The sequence below is a fragment of the Crocodylus siamensis genome, chromosome 4, assembly GCF_052110815.1.
Source record: "Crocodylus siamensis isolate JL-2025a chromosome 4, ASM5211081v1, whole genome shotgun sequence".
NCBI classification, from domain to species: Eukaryota; Metazoa; Chordata; order Crocodylia; family Crocodylidae; genus Crocodylus; species Crocodylus siamensis.
Genome location: NC_143398.1, coordinates 87,074,032 through 87,093,244, shown reverse-complemented (window position 1 = coordinate 87,093,244; position 19,213 = coordinate 87,074,032). Strand labels below are relative to the sequence as shown.

At 44.2% G+C, this 19,213-nt stretch overlaps 1 protein-coding gene across 7 annotated transcripts in view; it reads left to right on the top strand.

Annotated features, from left to right (window-relative positions):
* The window catches only part of ATF7IP (activating transcription factor 7 interacting protein), a 139,438-nt gene that overhangs the window by 57,039 nt on the left and 63,186 nt on the right, over window positions 1–19,213 (top strand). For all 7 annotated transcript variants that reach the window (XM_090042750.1, XM_090042749.1, XM_090042751.1 and 4 more), the window contains one exon: window positions 6,680–7,746. In XM_090042750.1, coding sequence (XP_089898876.1) covers window positions 6,687–7,746 — 1,060 coding nt within the window. In that variant the 5' untranslated portion in view covers window positions 6,680–6,686. The remainder of the gene's footprint in view (window positions 1–6,679; window positions 7,747–19,213) is intronic.

Here is a 19,213-nt window from a genome sequence, read left to right as displayed (position 1 = left end):
ATAGCTATATCGCCTGCCATTGATATGCAGTTACCAGTTTAACACTTAAGAAAAGATTAACAATTGGTCTAATTTAAAATAAATAAATAAATACTACTGAAACACTGACTGTATTTTTTTTTTATGGGTGTCATAACTTTTTTGCTCCCTCTAGTGGCAATGAGGCTGTCACCAGTTGTATGCAGATGAAATCCCTCAACCTGCTGATTATAAGTATGAACTAAAAATATTCCTCCAGTGGATTAAAGAAAACTAATTTTAGCTCCGTGGCTATTTTCTCATATTTCATTGTGTTTTATCACAATGTTATCTAAGTGCTGATGATCTTTCAAATGGGAGGACTAAAACTTGACATGTCTGTTTAAATTATTAATTAGGATTTACAACAGAGGTGCTCAACTCCAACTCCTGGCCCCCAGAATTGTGTCATTCAGCCTGTGGGGTTCCACAGATCTATGAGGAGGTCTGTGGGCCATGCTCTTGCATGTTAGATCAGATGTGCATGGTGGCCTGGGCTGAGTACAGACATTCAAAAAGCCTGAGTCTGAATTGATTCAGTCTTTGCAGGTTAGTCTAACCAAATAGATTGAACTGATTTGCAAGTGAATAGGCATTCACTTTTGATTCCAGAAATACAACCATATGCCTAGGCTAGAAGTCAGGGGGCGCTAGAGCAAGCCCTCCCTTCCCTTCCAGAACAGCACCCACAAGGCTGAAAGGAAGCTGACTGGAGAGGGGCAACAGGGGAGTGTAGCCACTCCCAAGCCCTGGCAGGCTGCTAAATATGATGGGGGGGGGGTGTTAAACCCCCACCCTGGCCTGCAGAGATCCCAGCCAGGGTGTTCTTAGAGGGGGAGGAAGGAAGGAGCCCCTGCCAGGTTTGTCCTCAAGGGGTTGTGGTGGCCAGACACCAGTCTGAGCACACCTGAGGCAAAGGAGCAGGGAAGGGGATTAAGCTCCCCTGTCTCCCCACTGTCCCACTGGCACAAGGACCCCAGCTGGGGTCTGCCTGGCTTTATGCCCTGCTGGTAGCTTGTACAATGTGGGGCGTGGCCAGAGCTAGCTTGCATGGCCCTGCCATCTGCCCTCCTCGCCTGGGGCTGGGGCTAGGGAGCTGAGAAGAGCTAGCCCATGGGCACTGCTGAGGGCAGACATGGAGGGGCTGGCCTGGCAGGACATTTTTTAGCTGGCTGGGGCTGCGGGAGCTGTGCACCTGGATTGCTCCCAGGCAGGCCAGGCTGTCACAGAGCTGTAGCTAGCTAGGAAGGTTCCTGCGCCCCGCAGCCTGTGCTGGCCCCTGTGCACCTGCCCTCAGCAGTACCCCAGGCAAGGTGGACAGATAGTAGGGCTGGGCCATGGGAGCAGGGCCCTTCCCAGCCAGCTGCGGTTCTGTAACAGCCCAGCTTGGCACACATGGGCAGTGACATGGAGGCAATGCAACTGAGGGCCGGTGCTTTGGCAGCTGGAGTGGCTGCATGGCATGAGTTCACTCCTCCCACTCCTGCCCCTGCTGCTCTGTTCTAGGCAGGTGAGGGAGGAGGAAGCTTCAACCTGGCAGCTCCTGCTGAAGGTGAGGGAAGCAAAGGAACATCCAGCTGGTCTATCATTGTGTATAGGGGGCATGGAGGTAGCTGTGAGCACGTGATCCTCCATGGCCGGCAGCCCACCGGCATCTGAGCTGGCTCGGGCAGCCACGGGCACAATGAACAAATCCTGAATGGCCAGTCAGGCTGCCAAGGTGCCTACCCAGTGCCTACCTCTGCACTACTGCCCAGCCAGCTGCCTCCCATGCACAACAGGCCAGGCTGTCACAAAGCCACAGCTGACTGGGAAGAACCCTGCCTCTGCGGCCCAACCTGGGCAGGCCCCCCACTATTCACCTGTCTTGCCCAAAGTGCTGCTGAGGATGGGTACGGAGAGGCTAGCCTGAGCTGCAGGGACAGGGCCCTTCCCAGCCAGCTGTGGGTCCATGACAGCAAGGGAGCCAGGAGCCATCTGGTCATTCAGCTGCCATAGCCGCAGCTGGCTGGGAAGAGCTCTGCCCCCACGGCCCTGCAAGGGCCGTCCCCTCTGTGCCTATCCTTAACAGCACCCTTGGCCTGGCCTGGTTCAGCCCCAGCTTCAGCTGCAGACAAGGTGGGCGTATGGCAGGGACATGCAAGCCAGCTCTGGCCACACCCCCGCCCCTATTGCTGTAGCAGCAAGGGAGGTGGGCCCTGAGAGAGGCTGTTCTGCCCCTACCAGGCAGACCCCAGCTGCAGTCTCCTGGGGGAAGAGTGGTGGGAGAGGGATTTCCTCCTCCCTGTCCCTTTGCCTTAGGGGGCCATGTTGAGCTGGGTTCTGGCTAGACAGCAGAGGGGTGGGGACCAGCCCTGCTCTCTGGAGCAGATGGGCCAGCCCAGCCCAAGGCTGAAGTGCATGTGGGGGAACTGTGATTTAACTTAAACCAGGAAGGGGTCTGGGACAGAAGTTCCATAAACTGGTTTGACCTAAATCAGTTAAGTCTGATACTACTTTGAACCAGACTTAACTGAAGCCAGTTTTGGCCATTTTGAAACTGGTTTATGTACACTGAACTTATGTTCTGTTACAGGTTCAAAGTGGTTTCTGGTGACTTAAACTGGTTTATGTGTAACTTCTGTCCCTAGTCACGACGTCCAATCGTGGCACATAGGGTCTGGGTGGGTGAGGTGTGGGGGTGGGCGAGGTGTGGGGACCCTGGAGCTGGATCTTATTCAGGTGGGCGCATCATAGAGCCTAGCCTGACACTGCATCATTCTTCTAGCCCAGGGGTAGGCAATTATTTCAGATGGAGGGCCACTTAAGAAGGTTTGTTGAGCTTTCATTGGCCTCATGGGTAGCCCTGCCCCTTGATAGTTGCCCTGCCCCCTGGTTGCCATCTTGGGACTGGAAGTCCCACCCCTTCGTGCCTCTCCCCCAGAAATGCTTCTTTTGGGAGGAGGGGGTTGCCATCTTAGAACCAGATTAAAAAGAAATCATACACTAAAAATCAGACATGTACTTTAACATTTTAATTTTATTACAAAAAATATTTTTGTCATGATCTGTTTGCATACTGTGTATGGAGGTGATTGCATAATAACCCAAAAATGAATTCCGAGTCTTGTGTATTGTGTGGAGGGGTATGATTGTGTATGGTGGAGTGTGGGGGAGTTGAGGGAGGTGTGGTTGTGTGTGTGGGGGGGTATAGAGTACATTGGAGGGTTATGTATATGTGGGGGCAGGGTGTGGTTGTGTGGCTTTGTCGAGTGCGAGGACTTGCCCCACACTCCCCCCCATGGTGCAACAGCAGGGAGAGGTGTTTGGGGCATTCATGCCACACTGGTGCCTGGCTGCATGGAGCTCCAGCCAGCACTGCACATTGCAATGAGGAGTACAGCCCCCACTGGGCCATCTCTATTACTGTTGCTTCCTGTTGCGCATTCACAGCCCCCACACTCGCACGGCACAGGAGGGAAGCCCCATGCACTGGGACCAGCCAGGGATGTGCAGCGCTGGCCAGAGCCCCAGGAGCCGGGCATGAACACCCCAGCCTACTGCTGCTGCTGGTTGCTGGGACAGGGCACCATGTGGGAATTGTGTGTTTGGGGTGGGGGGGGATCCCTGGTGCCTGGAGTGAGTGGGATGCTGGGGAAACTCCCAGCAGCTGCAGCAGTAGCAGTAACAGCCCTGTCCAGAAGTTGCGTTCTGGCCTGGCCAGGCCCTTCTGCCCACAAAGGTGGGAGCGAGGTGCAGTAGGTATGTTGGGGGAGGTGTATTTCATGGGTGCCTCACTCCCACCTCGTGGACAGAAGGGTGGGCAGGGTACAGTTTGTTGGTGTGCACCAGGGAGACCAGCAGGCAATGGGGGAGAGAGTCCCTATTCCCCCGAGCACTACTGGGAGTAACAAGGAATAATGGCCGTAAGTTGATGGAGAGTAGGTGCAGGCTAGATATCAGGAGGCTCTACTTCACAGTCAGTGCTTGCTTCTACCCTGGGGTCTTCAAAAGGAGGCTAGATAAACACCTTGACCCCAGCATTCTTGCCTGCCCATGGCAGGCAGTCGGACTTGATAATCGGCTCAGGTCCCTTCTGACCCTACCAACTATGAACCCAAGGGACAGCTGAAAGTGCCTGGCATTCCAGATCTGGCCTGCAGGCCATATTTTGCCTGCCTCTGTTCTAGCTCATGGAGCCAAAGCCATGTGCACCTTTAGTGTTTACAGTATTTGGGAGCCTATATTGACTTTTGATGATTAGATGCAGGTTTATTGTAATTGCATCATTCCAGGCAGCAGCACAGCAGTTTTTTACATGGGTTAATCAAAGTGCTTCCCTGCCTCCCACCCCTTCCAACTTCTAGTTGAGTACTGTTGTGTCCTTTTCAAGCATACCTGAAGTCTTGCTTCATGACAGGTCTTTCAAGTGTTTTTAGTAATGTGGGTAAAATTATAATTTAGAAAATTAACATTAAAAAAAATATTTTAAAATGTAAATAAGATTGTTATTTGCTAATTATTTTTCTGTTTTTTAAATTTTAAGTTTCTTAGTGGATATTTATACTTGTTGAGTTAGTTTACTAATTGCTAATAGAAACAATTCTATGTAAATCTAGTTCAGAAGCTTCATACTTCAAATGTTCTATGCTGAAAAAGAGGTCCAAAGCGTCATTGGGCTTCTTGCTGTCAGAATAACACAAATGCCTAAACACCCTATGCTGTAACTAATCTTACCATACATTTAACTTTCACAAGCCAAGCAAAATGAAAAGCTTCGGCCCAGCTATATTCTACTGTCGGGGTTCACAATTGAAGTCACAGAATTTGTTCTGCTCTGCTACAGATTTCCCATGTAACCTTTTGTATGTCATAAGTTCCCTGCCTCACATTTGTTAGTTACGCAGCTCTTTTTTATCTGAGGATGAATATATTTAGAAAAGATTGTGTGAGGCACATGAGTATTAAGGTAATAAGTGGATGGATTAAAAGTCCCTAGTTTAGATCCAGCCAGTTTTTTGAAAATGTTGCCTTATGTTTATTAACTTAAAGTGCAAATTCTGATACATGTTTAATATTTAAAAATCAATTAATATGGTTCAGGTCAGATTTTTATGCTGATAAAGTTTAATAGAAATACATATTGTTTCTGATGCTGCAAACCTTTTATACTCATTCTGAACTTTGAGTACAAGCATCAGGATACTTACGTGAGTAAAATTATCTGCCTGTTTGTGTCATGTAGCTCTATATTTAGGATCAGATCCTGACTTCTTGATGTTCTGATTTTTGTTATATCAGTTTCATAAACCTCAAGAGATTCTGTTGGTGAAAAATCGTGGTGCTCTACCATGGGCTGGAGGTTGAGGGTCACTGAGTCATTGCATTCTTCTAGTATTTCAGTTAAATTATTTTAGTATTGTATTCCAAGGTTTATGGATAAAGACCTACCTAAATCATGGTTTTGCAGATTTTGCAGAAACTGCAAAGACAAGACTCCCCAGCATTGTTCACAATCGCTTGAAAATCTGGCATTGGCTATGATTTTCCCACAAAATCAACCACCAAAAAAGTGGTAGTGACATAGACTGAGTGAAGATGCCCTCCACCAATCAGCAGCGAGGGCCTGGGCTGCCAGGGCCCTTCTACCAGTCAGTAACAAGGGCCGGGGCTGCTGTGAAATGTCTGAAAAATCAATTCTCTGTGCTGTAGGTGGGTCACAAAAAGCCCTTTGTCTCACTGCAACTTATGTAGGTCCCTATTTATAGATTTGTAAAGAAGTACTGGGAGCCAGGAGCACCAGATTAATACCAGTTGAGGTTCTCATGCATGGCATTCACTGAACAGTTTCATGCTACTGGTAGAGAGAGTTCCTCTCACATCACCACAGCTTCTAATTTATATTTAGTATAGGGAAGAAAAGACTGGAGGAAGGATGGTTAGTAAGTTTTGAAATACAGAAAGGATTGTTATAAAGGGGATGATAGATGAATAAAAAGTGTGTCTAGGGACCAGGATAAGAAGTGAAAATTGGGAAACACTTTCCAACTATGAGTGTGATTAAGCACGGAAGCAGCAAATGATTTAGAGGTTGTCATAACTCTCTATCGTTAGAAGTTTTTAAGAGCAGGTTGGACAAACACTTGTCCTTGGTTCGGACATGGGTGTTCCTGCCCTGAATACAGAGTTAGATTAGAGGATTTCTGGAGGTCCCATACAGCCCCTTCTTCTCTCCCTCTTCCCCGCTATGATTCCATGCTATTTTATGCCCTATAATAGAGAAATACCAAGTTAAAATAATGATGCAGAAATCCACAGGTTAATCATGATCTAGACTACATAAGCAGTAATCTTTTTTGTCATTTTAATCCTTCTTGTGCTTTGCTTTTTTAGATGGGGAAAGTAAGTTGTATTTGTTTTAAATTTATAAAATGATTACTCTTTGGGAAGAAGAAATGGATATAATCGTATAGAGTTCAACTGTTAGATTTCTTTTATGAATGTAATGAAACCAGGTTTTATTTCTTTATTCTTTAACATCACACACACACACAGGTCTTAATTTGCTGGGACATCTGTGTTAAATACTGGTAAAACTCTAAAAGGCTCAGAAGATAAATGGAATGGAAGGGGCTCTCTAAAAGTTTAATTACATTTTACTTTCTCTTTACACTTTTTAAAGGGTCAAGATGGATAGCACAGAAGAACCTCAGAAAAAAGTCTTTAAAGCCCGAAAAACAATGAGAGTAAGCGATCGACAACAGCTTGAGGCTGTCTATAAAGTCAAGGAGGAGCTATTGAAGACCACTGAAGTTAAACTATTAAATGGCAAACATGAGAATGGAGATTCTGATTTAAATTCCCCGTTAAGCAACACAGACTGTATGGAGGACAAAAAGGAGGTTAATGGTTTAGTAGATGCATGCCTTGACTCTGAAGAAAAGAGAACTGACTCTGAGGAAACCACTGATGTCAAAGGTACTGACATCAGGGCAGAAAACAGAGATGGAGATCTAGAACCCACATTTCAAAAGTTGTCTTCAGAGGATGTTACTTCTGAAAGAGAACAGGGTGACAGTGGCAATTCTTCAGTGTCTCAGGGTGGAAATCGGGTGCTTGATAGCAATAAAGATGACCACTTCCATGAAGAAGATAATATAAAAAAGAGTTTGGACCAAAGAGAGGGAAACAGTCCAGCTGAAGGTGAATGTAAACTAAGCTTTGAGGTTAATGACTCTTTTGAAGAGAAAGTAGAAACAAATGAACTAGCTGTTAGTTGTGATCTGCCTGTTGAAGAGCTAAAAAGTGCACAAGAAGATGCTGTTGATGATGATGTTGGAGAAGGGGCTATATCTAGTAGTGTGGAAACTGAGCAGGAACCAAGGGATGAAGGAAACCACACTATAAATCTTTCAGAAACTACCATTGAAAAGACACTAGAAGAACCTAGTGAGAGTATCTTAGAAAACACAGACTCTATGGAAACAGATGAAATTATTCCAATTCTAGAAAAGCTTGCCCCAGCTGAAGATGGACTGAGTTGTTTTCCGAAAGCTTCTCTGCTTCCAGTGGAAGAGACAAGCCCAGAATTAGAGGAAAAAATAGAAAATTCTTTGAGTTCACCATCTAAGCAGGAAAGCAATGAAAGTTTGCCCAAGGAAGCTTTCTTAGTACTCTCTGATGAAGAGGAGCCTTGTGAGAAAGAGGAAGAAGCTGAAGTGATATTAATGAATAAATCAAGTCTTCCAGGTTAGTCATCCTTTGCAATGTTTTTTTTTTAGTTGTTTTTATTTACATTTGGATCTTTTGTTCACTTGATAGCTTAGATATATGCTATGGGTATACTAACAGAATTTCAGCCTTCCCACAACATATTTTGAGTGATTCTATAGCTCGTTCCTTATTTGTGAGAAGTGATTTGAATTAATTTATGGGGGTTTTTTGAGGAGTAGCAAATGGAACAATAATTTTTTTTGCAGTAATTTGTAATGTAATATTAATATTATTACTGAGCTCCACAGGAGAAAATATTGCTAATTTTATGTGACTCTTCTTTAAGATGTGAATACCAAAATACAAATTGGAAGCATTAATAAATATTTTCACTGAATTCAAGCTCTGCAGGGTTGAAGGAGATGGGTGTTGTTGCTATTGGGGGAAGGGTGCTGCTCTCAGAGAGCCTGTTGTAGCTCCCTGTTTCACAATTGTTTGGCCTCTGCACAAAATCAAGGAAAAGAGGAGGTAACTTTAAGGCCTTTCTAACATAAGGCCTTTACTAATCTGCAACAGAATATTTCTACATGTTTATTCTTGGGAGTTGTTCACATCAAAACATATAGTGCAGCTCATGTAGTTATCTTTACCAGTTTTTACAACAGTTGGGATTCCCACCACTCCAGAAAGAATCCACAGTGGCAGGTTTTTTTTCATTGTTTAAATTAATGCACAGATTTTGAACTGCTGCAGAAATATTTTCTTAATGTGTAAATAGTTTTCTTGCTACATCTTTTCCTAGTCCCAAAATGGAGAACAAAGAAAGGATTTGAGAATTACTCTACTACAGATAATTGAGAAATGTAATAGTACTCCAAAGTCAGGTGTGATTTTTCTCTTGATTGGTAGTTACAAGTATAAAAGTTTTACTGTAGAGCTTCCAACAAGTGTTGGTGTATTTTTTTTTTCCTTAAAGGAACTTCTATAGGTGCATAATTAAAGATTGGCATTGGATGCAAATTGGAGAAAAATATACATGATGTATGTGACTGGAGCCATTCTTTTGGAAATACAGGCATACCTTGGAGATATTGCGGGTTTGGTTCCAGACCACCGCAAATATCGCAATAAAGCGAGTCACACGAATTTTTTGGTTTCCCAGTGCATATAAAAATTATGTTTACCCTATACTGTAGTCTATTAAGTGTGCAATAGCATTATGTCTAAAAAACAATGTGCATACCTTAATTAAAAAATACTTTATTGCTAAAAAATGCTAACCATCATCTGAGCCGAATGGCGCCGATGGAAAAATGGCGCTGATAGACTTGCTCGACACAGGGTTGCCACAAACCTTAAATTTGTAAAAATGCAATATCTGTGAAGCGCAATAAAGCGAAGCGCAGTAAAACGAGGTATGCCTGTACTATTTGTAGAGCTGCCTTTCATGTTAAAAATGGATGCTGCAAAAATGACATCCAGTGATTTGAGAAACAGAAAAGCATAGGCATTCCTCATTCAAGTTAATGAAAAAGTTAGACAGTAGGTCAGAGAGATTCCTTCCTGTGGTTAATAAAGTATCACCAAAAATTACTTGAATGAATAAGATGCCTTATACTGCTTTTAGAAGATAAGCTAGAAATGTTTTAAACCTTTATTATTTCTGTGCAGGAACAAGCTGCTCCAGAGATATAGGAATGTAGTTGTTTTTCTCCAAAATAATATTGCAGGTTAAGCTGATTTTGCAAGATTGGGATTAGAAGGTAACACAAGACTATCATGTCATTGTCAAGTACAAAGACAAAGAACACTTATTTAAAGGAAGGAGGATCCCACTATGTAAACAATTTAAGGTAGAGCTTCTTTACAGAGTGCCAACCAGTTGGAATTAGCTAACCTAATTAGTAACCACATACTAGAAAACACTTAATAAAAGCATACTATTGCTACTGTTCTCTAGAATAGTTGTAAAATTAACTCAATGTACACCAATGAATGACAAAAGAAGGGTGTGCAGAGGATGGTAATGGTCTGTTAATCTTAATGTATGCAGCCCAGAGTAGCATGGATAGTAAGGCAGGTCAACTTCTCAGATTGTGGGAAACACAGAAATAACTCATATAAAGAAAATTAAAATAGATGCAAGAAAAGAAAGAAAGAAGATGCAAGCTAAGCATGTTAAGGCAACAGGAAGAAACAACCCATCTTTTTTTTCCTAGACTATATGTGCTCCTATTTCACTCTTCTCAAATGCTGTCAGTTTCTTGTCACCTTGTAGCATTTTGTGTGGGCACATTCTTTATTTTCTAGAACACCTAGAAAAGTTCATTAAACTAGAATTCATAGAAAGGAAGGGACACTTCATGATGTATTTAAACATTATTTTTCTGTAAACTGTATGAATAGTTGAGGAATTGATTCCCATGGACTTTCAACTTCAAAAAAACAAAACCGGGGTGGGCAAAATATGGCCTGCAGGCCAGATCCAGCCCGCCAAGCACTTTGATCCGGCCTTCTGGTGGTAGGGGTTAGGTGTGGTACTTCTGGTCCCTAGATGGTAACCAGGGGGCAGGGCTACCCTAGCAGCCTTTGGCAGCTCACCAGAACTTAAGCGGCTCTCCAACTGAAATAATTGCCCTCCCCTGAACAAAACAGTAAATGGTTCTAAAGCAGAGCTGTCCAACTTCTCAGTGGCCAAGGCCCACACAGCCCCCAGACTGCATGCCCCACTGTGCTGTGTAACAGGTTTCTTTCCCTCCAACCCTCCCTGTGCAGCAGGCACCTTCTCCCCCTGTTTCTGAATCCCTATCCCCTGAACATTGTTTTATACCTTGTGCTTGCTGCATCATGCAGTAGGTGTGACTGTACTATACAAGATGGCCTTGGTGGTAGGAAGAGAAAGCTAGAGGAAGAGAAGACTGGTTGCAGCAGCAGCAGCAGCTGGAGTGGTGGAGCAATAACCCCTGGGCTGGGAACCTGGGAGCCACAGGTTAATCTTTCAGAAACTGTGTGCTGCCTCTGAGCTGCCAGTTGGACAGTCTTGTTGTAAAGTTTTTGCTACGTTAAAAAGCATCAATGCATCAATTTTTTTAGAACTGTAAGTTTCCCAAGACAAGAACTTATGTTTTTTACCTGATTATAAATCATGATGTACACCTACGGTACTATATTAAAAATAAATGAAATATTTCAATCTTGATATGTCTGAGGGGCTTGTCTACCACAGAATAAATTCACCGCAAGTAACAGTTTACATTTACAGTGGCCTACCTTCTCTGAATTAATTCCCGATGTGGACACAATTTCTAAAGCAGTAAGAACTTTTTCTACATGAGACAGTTGCTGTGAAATAATCTGGGAATGACTATAGCACAACATCTATTTCACACTTAACTTCTTACATGGGCGCTTCTTGTATACATAGTACAAAGTAGATTTTTCCACTTTCACATATGAGTAAAGTTTATATGCATTAAATATGTACACCGAGAGAGAGGGTGCAGAGGAACTGGCCCTCTGTAAATTCACCCGCTAGCTTGCCACATAGACTTTACCATCTAGGTAAGGTTTCATTCTTGATTAGCTGTTGCCACTCCTCCTGAAGATTTAACTAGTCCATACTGATATTTAACTTTGTCTTTGGTGCTAGCAGGAGACCTGATTGATTTTGGGGAAAGATGCAGCTGGGGTAGGAAGAGGGTTGGGAGGAGCCTAACGTATTCTAAAAAGGAACTTTTTTGAGAGTACTGGTCATAGAATCATAGAAAATGAGGGTTGGAAGGGACCTCAGGAGGTCATCTAGTCCAGCCCCCTGCTCAAAGCGGGACCATCCCTAACTAGATCATTCCAGCCAAAGCTTTGTCTAGCCAGGTCTTGAAAACCACCAATGCTGGAGCTTCCACCACCTCTCTGGGTAACCTGTTCCAGTGTTTTACTACCCTCCTAGTGAGAAAATTCTTCCTAATATCTAACCTCAACTTCCCTTGCTGCACCTTGAGACAACTGCTCCTTTTTCTGCCATCTGCCACCACTGAGACGAGTCTAGCTCCACCCCCCATATTCTGTTCTGTTACTATGTGAATTGCACGGCTCAACTCTCTATTCTCCTTAGTTTTGCCATCTTTGGGTGCCCTTTCCTTTGAAGGCATATATGCTCAAGTAGTCAAATTCAATCTGTATTTAAGGTGTGCGCCAGTATTTATTGACAATGTCAAGCTCTTGCATAACACTTTGACTCTCAGAAACAGCTGTATTGCCCAGGTAGCTAAGAGATTCTTTTCCCTTTTTCCTGATGGTGACCTGGCCTCAGTTTATTCTTTCTCTTTTCACCTGGACCACATCCATGCGCAAAGGGTTCAGTACTTAAGAAGTCATACAGAATGTTGCAATGCATGTCAGCAAGGCAGGCTACTGTAAGCACATCAGCCCTGTTCTTTTTTCTCTACATGGGCATCCAAAGGTCTCAATTTTTTACTTCAAGGTGCAGGTGCTTCATACTTTGGGTGATTTTTAAAAGATTGCTTAAAGCTCAGGCTTGAAAACAGTGGTTGACAACTGTGCTGCAAGACAGCTAAAACTTATCTCTGTGAAAACCAGCTTTCTTGAGAGTGCCAGGGTACAGGATGTTCTGCATTAGAAACTAAGCATTATCCTGATCCTCACCACTTTCAAGCATGAAGTACATTTCTTTGACCTTGCACTCTGATATACATACAACATGCATATTGCCAAAGTGAAACAGTTATCCAAACAAGGTCTCAGCTAAAAAAAAGACATTTCACTATATATGTTGCTCCCAGCGAAGGCTAGGTGAGAGAATAAATGTCTGGTGAGAGATGTTAGTCGTATTGCTTTTTGTACTACTGGAAGGTGCTCGGATACTGTGATGAGCAAAGTACAAACTACAGAGTAGACTAAGTTATGTCAAGCTCACAGTACATGAAATTTTACTGTTCAGAGGTATATTGCTATAACCAATATATTACCAAGTCCTTACAGGAAGAATCATATTTAAGCAAAAACTTTTAAGAAGCATTACAGCAGTAAAGTAGTCAGTTCCTCACTGTGTCTTACTGGTATCCAAGAGACATGTAAAGGAGTTTTTGTGTTTTCTTCTTTTTTGTTTGATGACACATTTCCTGGTTGTTTTAACATCCTTTTTAGTTCCCTTTGAATTTGAAAATGGAAGGCCATGAATGATAAGAGCTTCCTCTGCCTCCCTCCCCTAACCACCTGCACAAAGGAAGTTCATGCAGCCCTAACCTAAAGTAATAAGAGACTTAATTCTGTTATTCATCAGTTTAGAAAGAGTGTGGCTTCACCGAGCAACATGTGACCTGCTTCTGTCTCCTTTCATTTGTTTCTTACCTATATTTACCAAAGCCTTGAGTTAAGTGGGGAAGCAGGTGACCTTGAAGCGCAAGCAGGAAGGGGCAACAGGGGAAACCTTCATTCTTCCTGAGAAAATAGGGCAATTGGCTAGTTACCTCAAATGTCTGTACATGAAAATGCACGGAGTCTGGGAAACAAGCAGCCAGAATTGGAAGTCCTCTCGCAGTCCTAGAACTGTCATGATTGGAATAACAGAGACTTGGTGGAATAGCTCACAACATTGAGGTACTGTCACAGACGGCTATAAATTGTTCAGGAAGGACGGACAGGAGAAAAGAGGTAGACTTATGCTTTATATAGAAGAGCCATATGATTGCTCAGGGTTCCAGTATGAAACTGGAGATAAGCCTGTTAAAAGCATCAGGGTTAGGGTCAGAGGGGTTAGTGAAAAGGATGATGTTGTGGTACATATCTGCTATAGATGGAGATCTACCTAAATCACGGTGAGACAAAGGGTTTTTCATGGCCTGCTCGCAGCATGCAGAACTGATTTCACAGGCATTACATGCTGCCCCCACCCCAGAGAGGCTGGTGGGGAGGAGGGACAAAGGGGCAACTGCCTTCTCTGTTGCCCTTCATGCCACCCTACCAGCCAGTTCTTTCCCCTCCTGGCAGCAAGGACCACTGGCTCCCAGTAGGGAACCAGCATTTTATTTTTATGAAGGGTTTTTTGTTGTTGATTTGGTGGACAATCCTGGATTTTACCATTTCCACAAAACTGTGAATTAAGTCCTTAGCTATAGACTACCAGACCCACGATGATGAGGTGAATGAAGCCTTCTTCGAACAGCTAGTGGAAGTTTCTCGATCACAGGTCCTGGTTCTCATGGAAAACTCTAATAACCCAACCCTGACATCTGCTGGGAGGGCAGTACAGCAATGCACAGGCTATCCAGGAAGTTTTTGGACAGTGTTGGGGACAACTTCCTGGAGCAACTGTTGCGGGGGGGCCAGCTAGGGACCATGCTCTTCTTGACCTGCTGCTCACAACCAGCGAAGAATTGGTAGGGGATATAGAAGTGGATGGCAAATTGAGCAGCAGCGACCACAAGATGATTTGAGTTCAGGATTTTGAGGAAAAGGAAGAAAGGAGAGTAGTAGAGTAAGGACCCAACCCTGGACATCAGAAAATCAGACTTTGACTCACTCAGGGAATTGATGGGCAGGATGCCCTGGAAAGCCAGTCTGAGGTGGGGAAAGGAGTTCAGGACAGCTGGCTGAACTTTAAAAAAACCTTACTAAGAGTCCACGAACAAACCATCCTGATGTGCAGGAAGACTAGCAAGTATGGCAGAAGACCAGCTTGGTTTACAAGGAAAATTTTCAGTGAGCTAAAACACAAAAAGGAAAGCTTACAAGAAGCAGAAACTTGGACAAATGACTAAGGAGTAGAAGAGTATTGTTTGTGCATGCAGGGATGAAATGCTCGGGCTTGCAGCCAGCAAGGAACATGAAGGATATCAAGAAGGGTTTCCACAAATAAGTTGGTGACAAAAGGAAGATCAAGGAAAGTGTTGATCCCTTGCAGAGGTTTTCAACCTTTGTAGAGGACTGTACCCCTTCTGGATACACTTCTGGTGGGGGGAGTGGCGGCAACAGGACATGGGGGCGGGGGGGCCTTACATGTGGCAGCGACGAAGGGTAGTGGATGGCAGGCAGCACATGCGATCTCCCCCTTGCCACGTCTGGCCAGCTGGGTGGTGCTTGTGCAGCCTTCAGAGGGGAGCCACTGTGCTTATTCCCTCTCTTTCCCCTGCCGCCTCCCCCACAATCCCTGCTTCTGGGAGGCAGTTGTGCAGGGTGGTGCATGGCAGTGCTTTATCCCCACCCACACATATTCTCTAGGCCCTTTCCAGGTACCCCCAGGGGTATGCGTACGCCTTGTTGACAACCCCTGCCTTACTCAATGGGGGAGACCATCTAAAGACAGGTTATGTGTAAAAGGCTGAAGTACTCAATCCTTTTTTTTAATTCAGTCTTCACAGGCATGGTCAGCTCCCAGACTACTGGCAGCACTGTTTGGGGAGGAGGTGAGCAGCCAACAGCAGCAAAGGAACAGGTTAGGGAATGTTTAGAAAAGTTGGATGTGTACAAATCCATGAGGCTGAACAGGATGCACCCCAAGGGTGTTGAGGGAGTTGTGCAATGTAGTTGCGGAGCCAATGGTCATTATCTTTGAAAACTTGTGGTAATTTGGAGAGGTCCCAGATGATTGGAAAAAGGCAAATAATAGTAATAATAGTGTCCATCTGTAAGAAAGTGAAGATGGAGGATCCAGGGAACTACAGACTGGTCAGCCTCATCTCAGTCCTGGAAAAATCATGAAACAAGCCCTCAAGGAATCCTCTAAGCATGTGGAAGAAGGATGTGATTAGGAACAGTCAACATGGATTCACCAAGGACAAGTGATGACTGACCAACTTTGATGGCCTTCTATGGTGAGATAACTGGTTTTGTGGATGTGATCACAGAGCAATCAATGTGATATACCTTGACTTTAGCAAGGTTTTTGGTACAGTCTCCCACAACATTCTCAGTGTCCAGTTGGCATCCAGTATCAAGTGGAGTGCCCCAGGAGTCAGGTCTGGGGCTAGTTTTGTTCCATATCTTCATCAACAACCTGGAAGATGGGATGGGGGTGCACCCTCGGCAAGTTTGCAATGACACCAACCTGGGGAGAGTAATGGATACACCGGAGGGTAGGGCTAGAATTCGGAGAGACCTTGACAAATTAGAGGATTGGACCAAAAGAAATCACATGATAAGGACAAGTGCAGGTCCTGCACTTGGGACAGAACAATCCCATGCACCGAAACAGCCTGGGGACCAACTGGCTAACCAGCAGATCTGCAGAAAAGGACCTGGGGATTACAGTGGACAGTAAGCTGAGTATGAGCCAGGAAGGCATTCCCTTGGGGATGGAGTATGCTGGGCTGCACTAGTAGGAGCATTGCAAGCAGATTGAGGAAAGTGATTATTTTCCTCTATTCTGCACTGATAAGGCCGTATCTGAAGTATTGTGTCCAGTTTTGGGCTCCTCACTACTGAAAGGATGTGGAAAATTTGGACAGAGTCCAGCAGAGGGCAGTGAAAATGGTTAGGGGGCTGGGGAACAGGGTTTAGTTTGGAGAAGAGAAAACTAAAGGGGAATTAAATCCCAGCCTTCAACTACTTGAAAGGTGGTTACCAAGAGAATGGAGAGAGACTGTTCTCAGTGATGGCAGATGACAGAACAAGGAGCAATGGCATTGTAGCAAGGGAAGTTGAGGTTAGATATGAGGAAAAACTCACAAGGAGAGTAGTAAAACACTGGACCAGGCTGCCTAGAGCGGTGATGAAATCTGCATCCTTGGAGGTTTTTAAGACTAGACAAAGCCTTGGCTAGGGTAATATAGTTGGGGGTGATCATGCTTTGAGCAGGAGATTGGACTAATGACCTCCTCATGTCCCCTCCAACCCTAATTTTCTATAAATCTGTGATTTACTTGAGGACACTCCCTTGGGGATGGAGTATATTACTAGTCCAGTACACATACGGGGCAAAGAAAAGATAATGTTGTGGAGACCTTCAGTAGTACAGATCCACCCTCATTGTGTTGTAAATATATTGCCATATCTGTTGTTCTGAGACGCAGGGGTTGGGAGGGTTCCCAACCAGTCTCTTGCCTGCTGCTGCTCTTGTTTTTCAGGCTGTTTGGGTCAGGGTGTTCTCAGAAGCAGTTTATTGTAAGCAGCCTCCTGGAGCTTGGGTGCAACCCAGAAAGGAAGACTTGAATTTGTGTTGGTGGCAAAAGCTCATAAAAGTTTATTGTCTTTGAGGACAGCAACTAGTGGGTCTGAATAGCAATCAGCCCAGCTCAGCAAAGCTGCCTAGACAAGGTAAACAATAGGGCTGTGCGAAGCTTCAATTACTGATTCGATTCAGAGAAGATTCAGCCTGACTTGGCGGCTAAATATTCGAATTGAATTGGGAGACCCATTAATCTCCCCAAATCAAATTGGAAGCCTCTGATTTGGTTCGGAGAGATTTAGCAATTCAGCCATAGACGCAGCTTGTTACAGTTTTTTTCCATGTACCTTGAGGTACCAGGCGCGACTCATAAACGCTGAGATGGTGGGACGGATGGAGCATCCTATGGGAGTGCGGGGGATTCCCCTGCATACTCGACAACAGACCCAGAAGTGGACCAGAAGTACTTCCAGTCCACTGCCGAGCGTGCACGGGACCTACCCACCCGCATGCCATCCGTTCCACCATCTTGGCATTCCCGAGCCACACCTGGTACCTCAAGATATGTACAAAAAACAAAGCTGTGTCTATGGCTGAATCGCTGATTCTGTGAACTGGCATCGAATCTTCAGATTCAGCTGTATCAAATCAGGATGGTGATCCAAATTGGCGAGTTGAATTGCTGTCCCCTGAATCGGGGCTGAATCGGAATTAAGTACCGCCCACTTCGCGCATTCCTAGCAAACAACTCATTATGTGCACAGGCACCTACTCCCTGCAAGTCACTAGAAAAGGGCACATCTTGCACCCTTGTATTTGTCACCAAATTTAACAGTTTGAAATCTTTGTTTTCTTGCAAATTTATGCATTTTTCTTGTTGCACAAATATATCATCATAACACAGTGATTCTCAACTAGGGTGCCACAACACTCGGGGTGCATTGAGATCTTTTCAAGGGTGCCATGGGGTGCCACACAACGGCACTGTTATGTGTACAAACGATCCACAACATAAATCCAAAGTTTTCAAAGAGGAATCCATAGTGTAAAAAAACATTCTGATCTTTTGTGATCTTTCTGAGTTCTTTGCAACAGAAAATTCCTCTGTTGTTTTTCCATGGTCAAAAAACAAGTGAAAAGTAAGAACTTACATTTTCTAAACGGTGTCTTGAGTCTAATGAAGGTGATCTTGAGCCTGAAAAGGTTAAGAATCACTGCCACGAGTTAAACAAATAGTCACTGTGCTATTAATGCTATAGGGGCAACATTCATCCATCCCAATAATAGATATTTCTGCCTGTGTTGAAGAGTGGCAAATGTTCAACTCACTTTCCAGCCCAGCAGTTAAGATGGGGATTTAAATTGCTCTGCTTTGGCACTGAAGTAATGCTACTATAGCAACGCTGACTAGTTTGTATTCTGTATCTTGGCTAATATTAAATGTATATTTAATATCATGAATAGACCTGTATTTTTAAGCAGTCCTCGACTTAAAACATTTTGAGTTACGATGTTTCTCACTTACAGCCTTTATAAATTGATGCCATTTCCACTTTATGATGCAAGTTTTGACTTTACAATGCTTGATCTGACACAGCACCACACTAGCGAACAAGTTTGCTGCATCATCCATTTCCCTGGAGGACATCTGTCCAAATTTCCTTGGACACTTTCTTTAAGAAAGCAGACAAGACTCCTGAGAAGACTCCACCCAAGAGCCCTTCAAAAAGTGCAGCGAAGTCCCTTCAAAGAAGGCCTTCCAAATCAATATGATTGCTATTTACACTATAAATACATTAATGTAGCTATATTACTCACGTATAATTGATTGTACAAAATTCTGGGATATTTTTGGTGAAGATAGGGTATTGGGCCTTGGTTTAGGAACAAATCCCACATTTATAACATTGTTTCCTAGGGGAAAATCGGTTCAAAGTTAGTTTCAGCTTAAGACACGGTTTTCAGGAACCAGTTGTGTCATATGTCTGAGGACAGCCTGTTCCTGAATTCAACACTACTTTGAATTTAAGATGACTCCCCATTCCCCCCCTCCCAATAATTAGATTCTATACATATTATAACAAAACTTAAATTTTCTAGTTTTCCTATATATAGAATTGAAATATTGGGGGGGCTTATTTTAAATTCATCCTCCTGACTACTGCAGTGGGGAAAGCACTGGTATGGGAGTAGGCAGCCTAAGCCTGCCCCTTGTTTCTTCCCCACCACCTGGTGTCTCCCTCTTCCTGCTAGCTGCCTTCCCCACTTGCACTGCTTACTCTACGCAGAGGCTCTGGCCTCAGCTTCAACCTGAGGCATGGAGCACATGGTGGCTCTGGCCCCAGCCTGGCAGCAGCAGCAACTCAAATCCCTGGCCGAGGC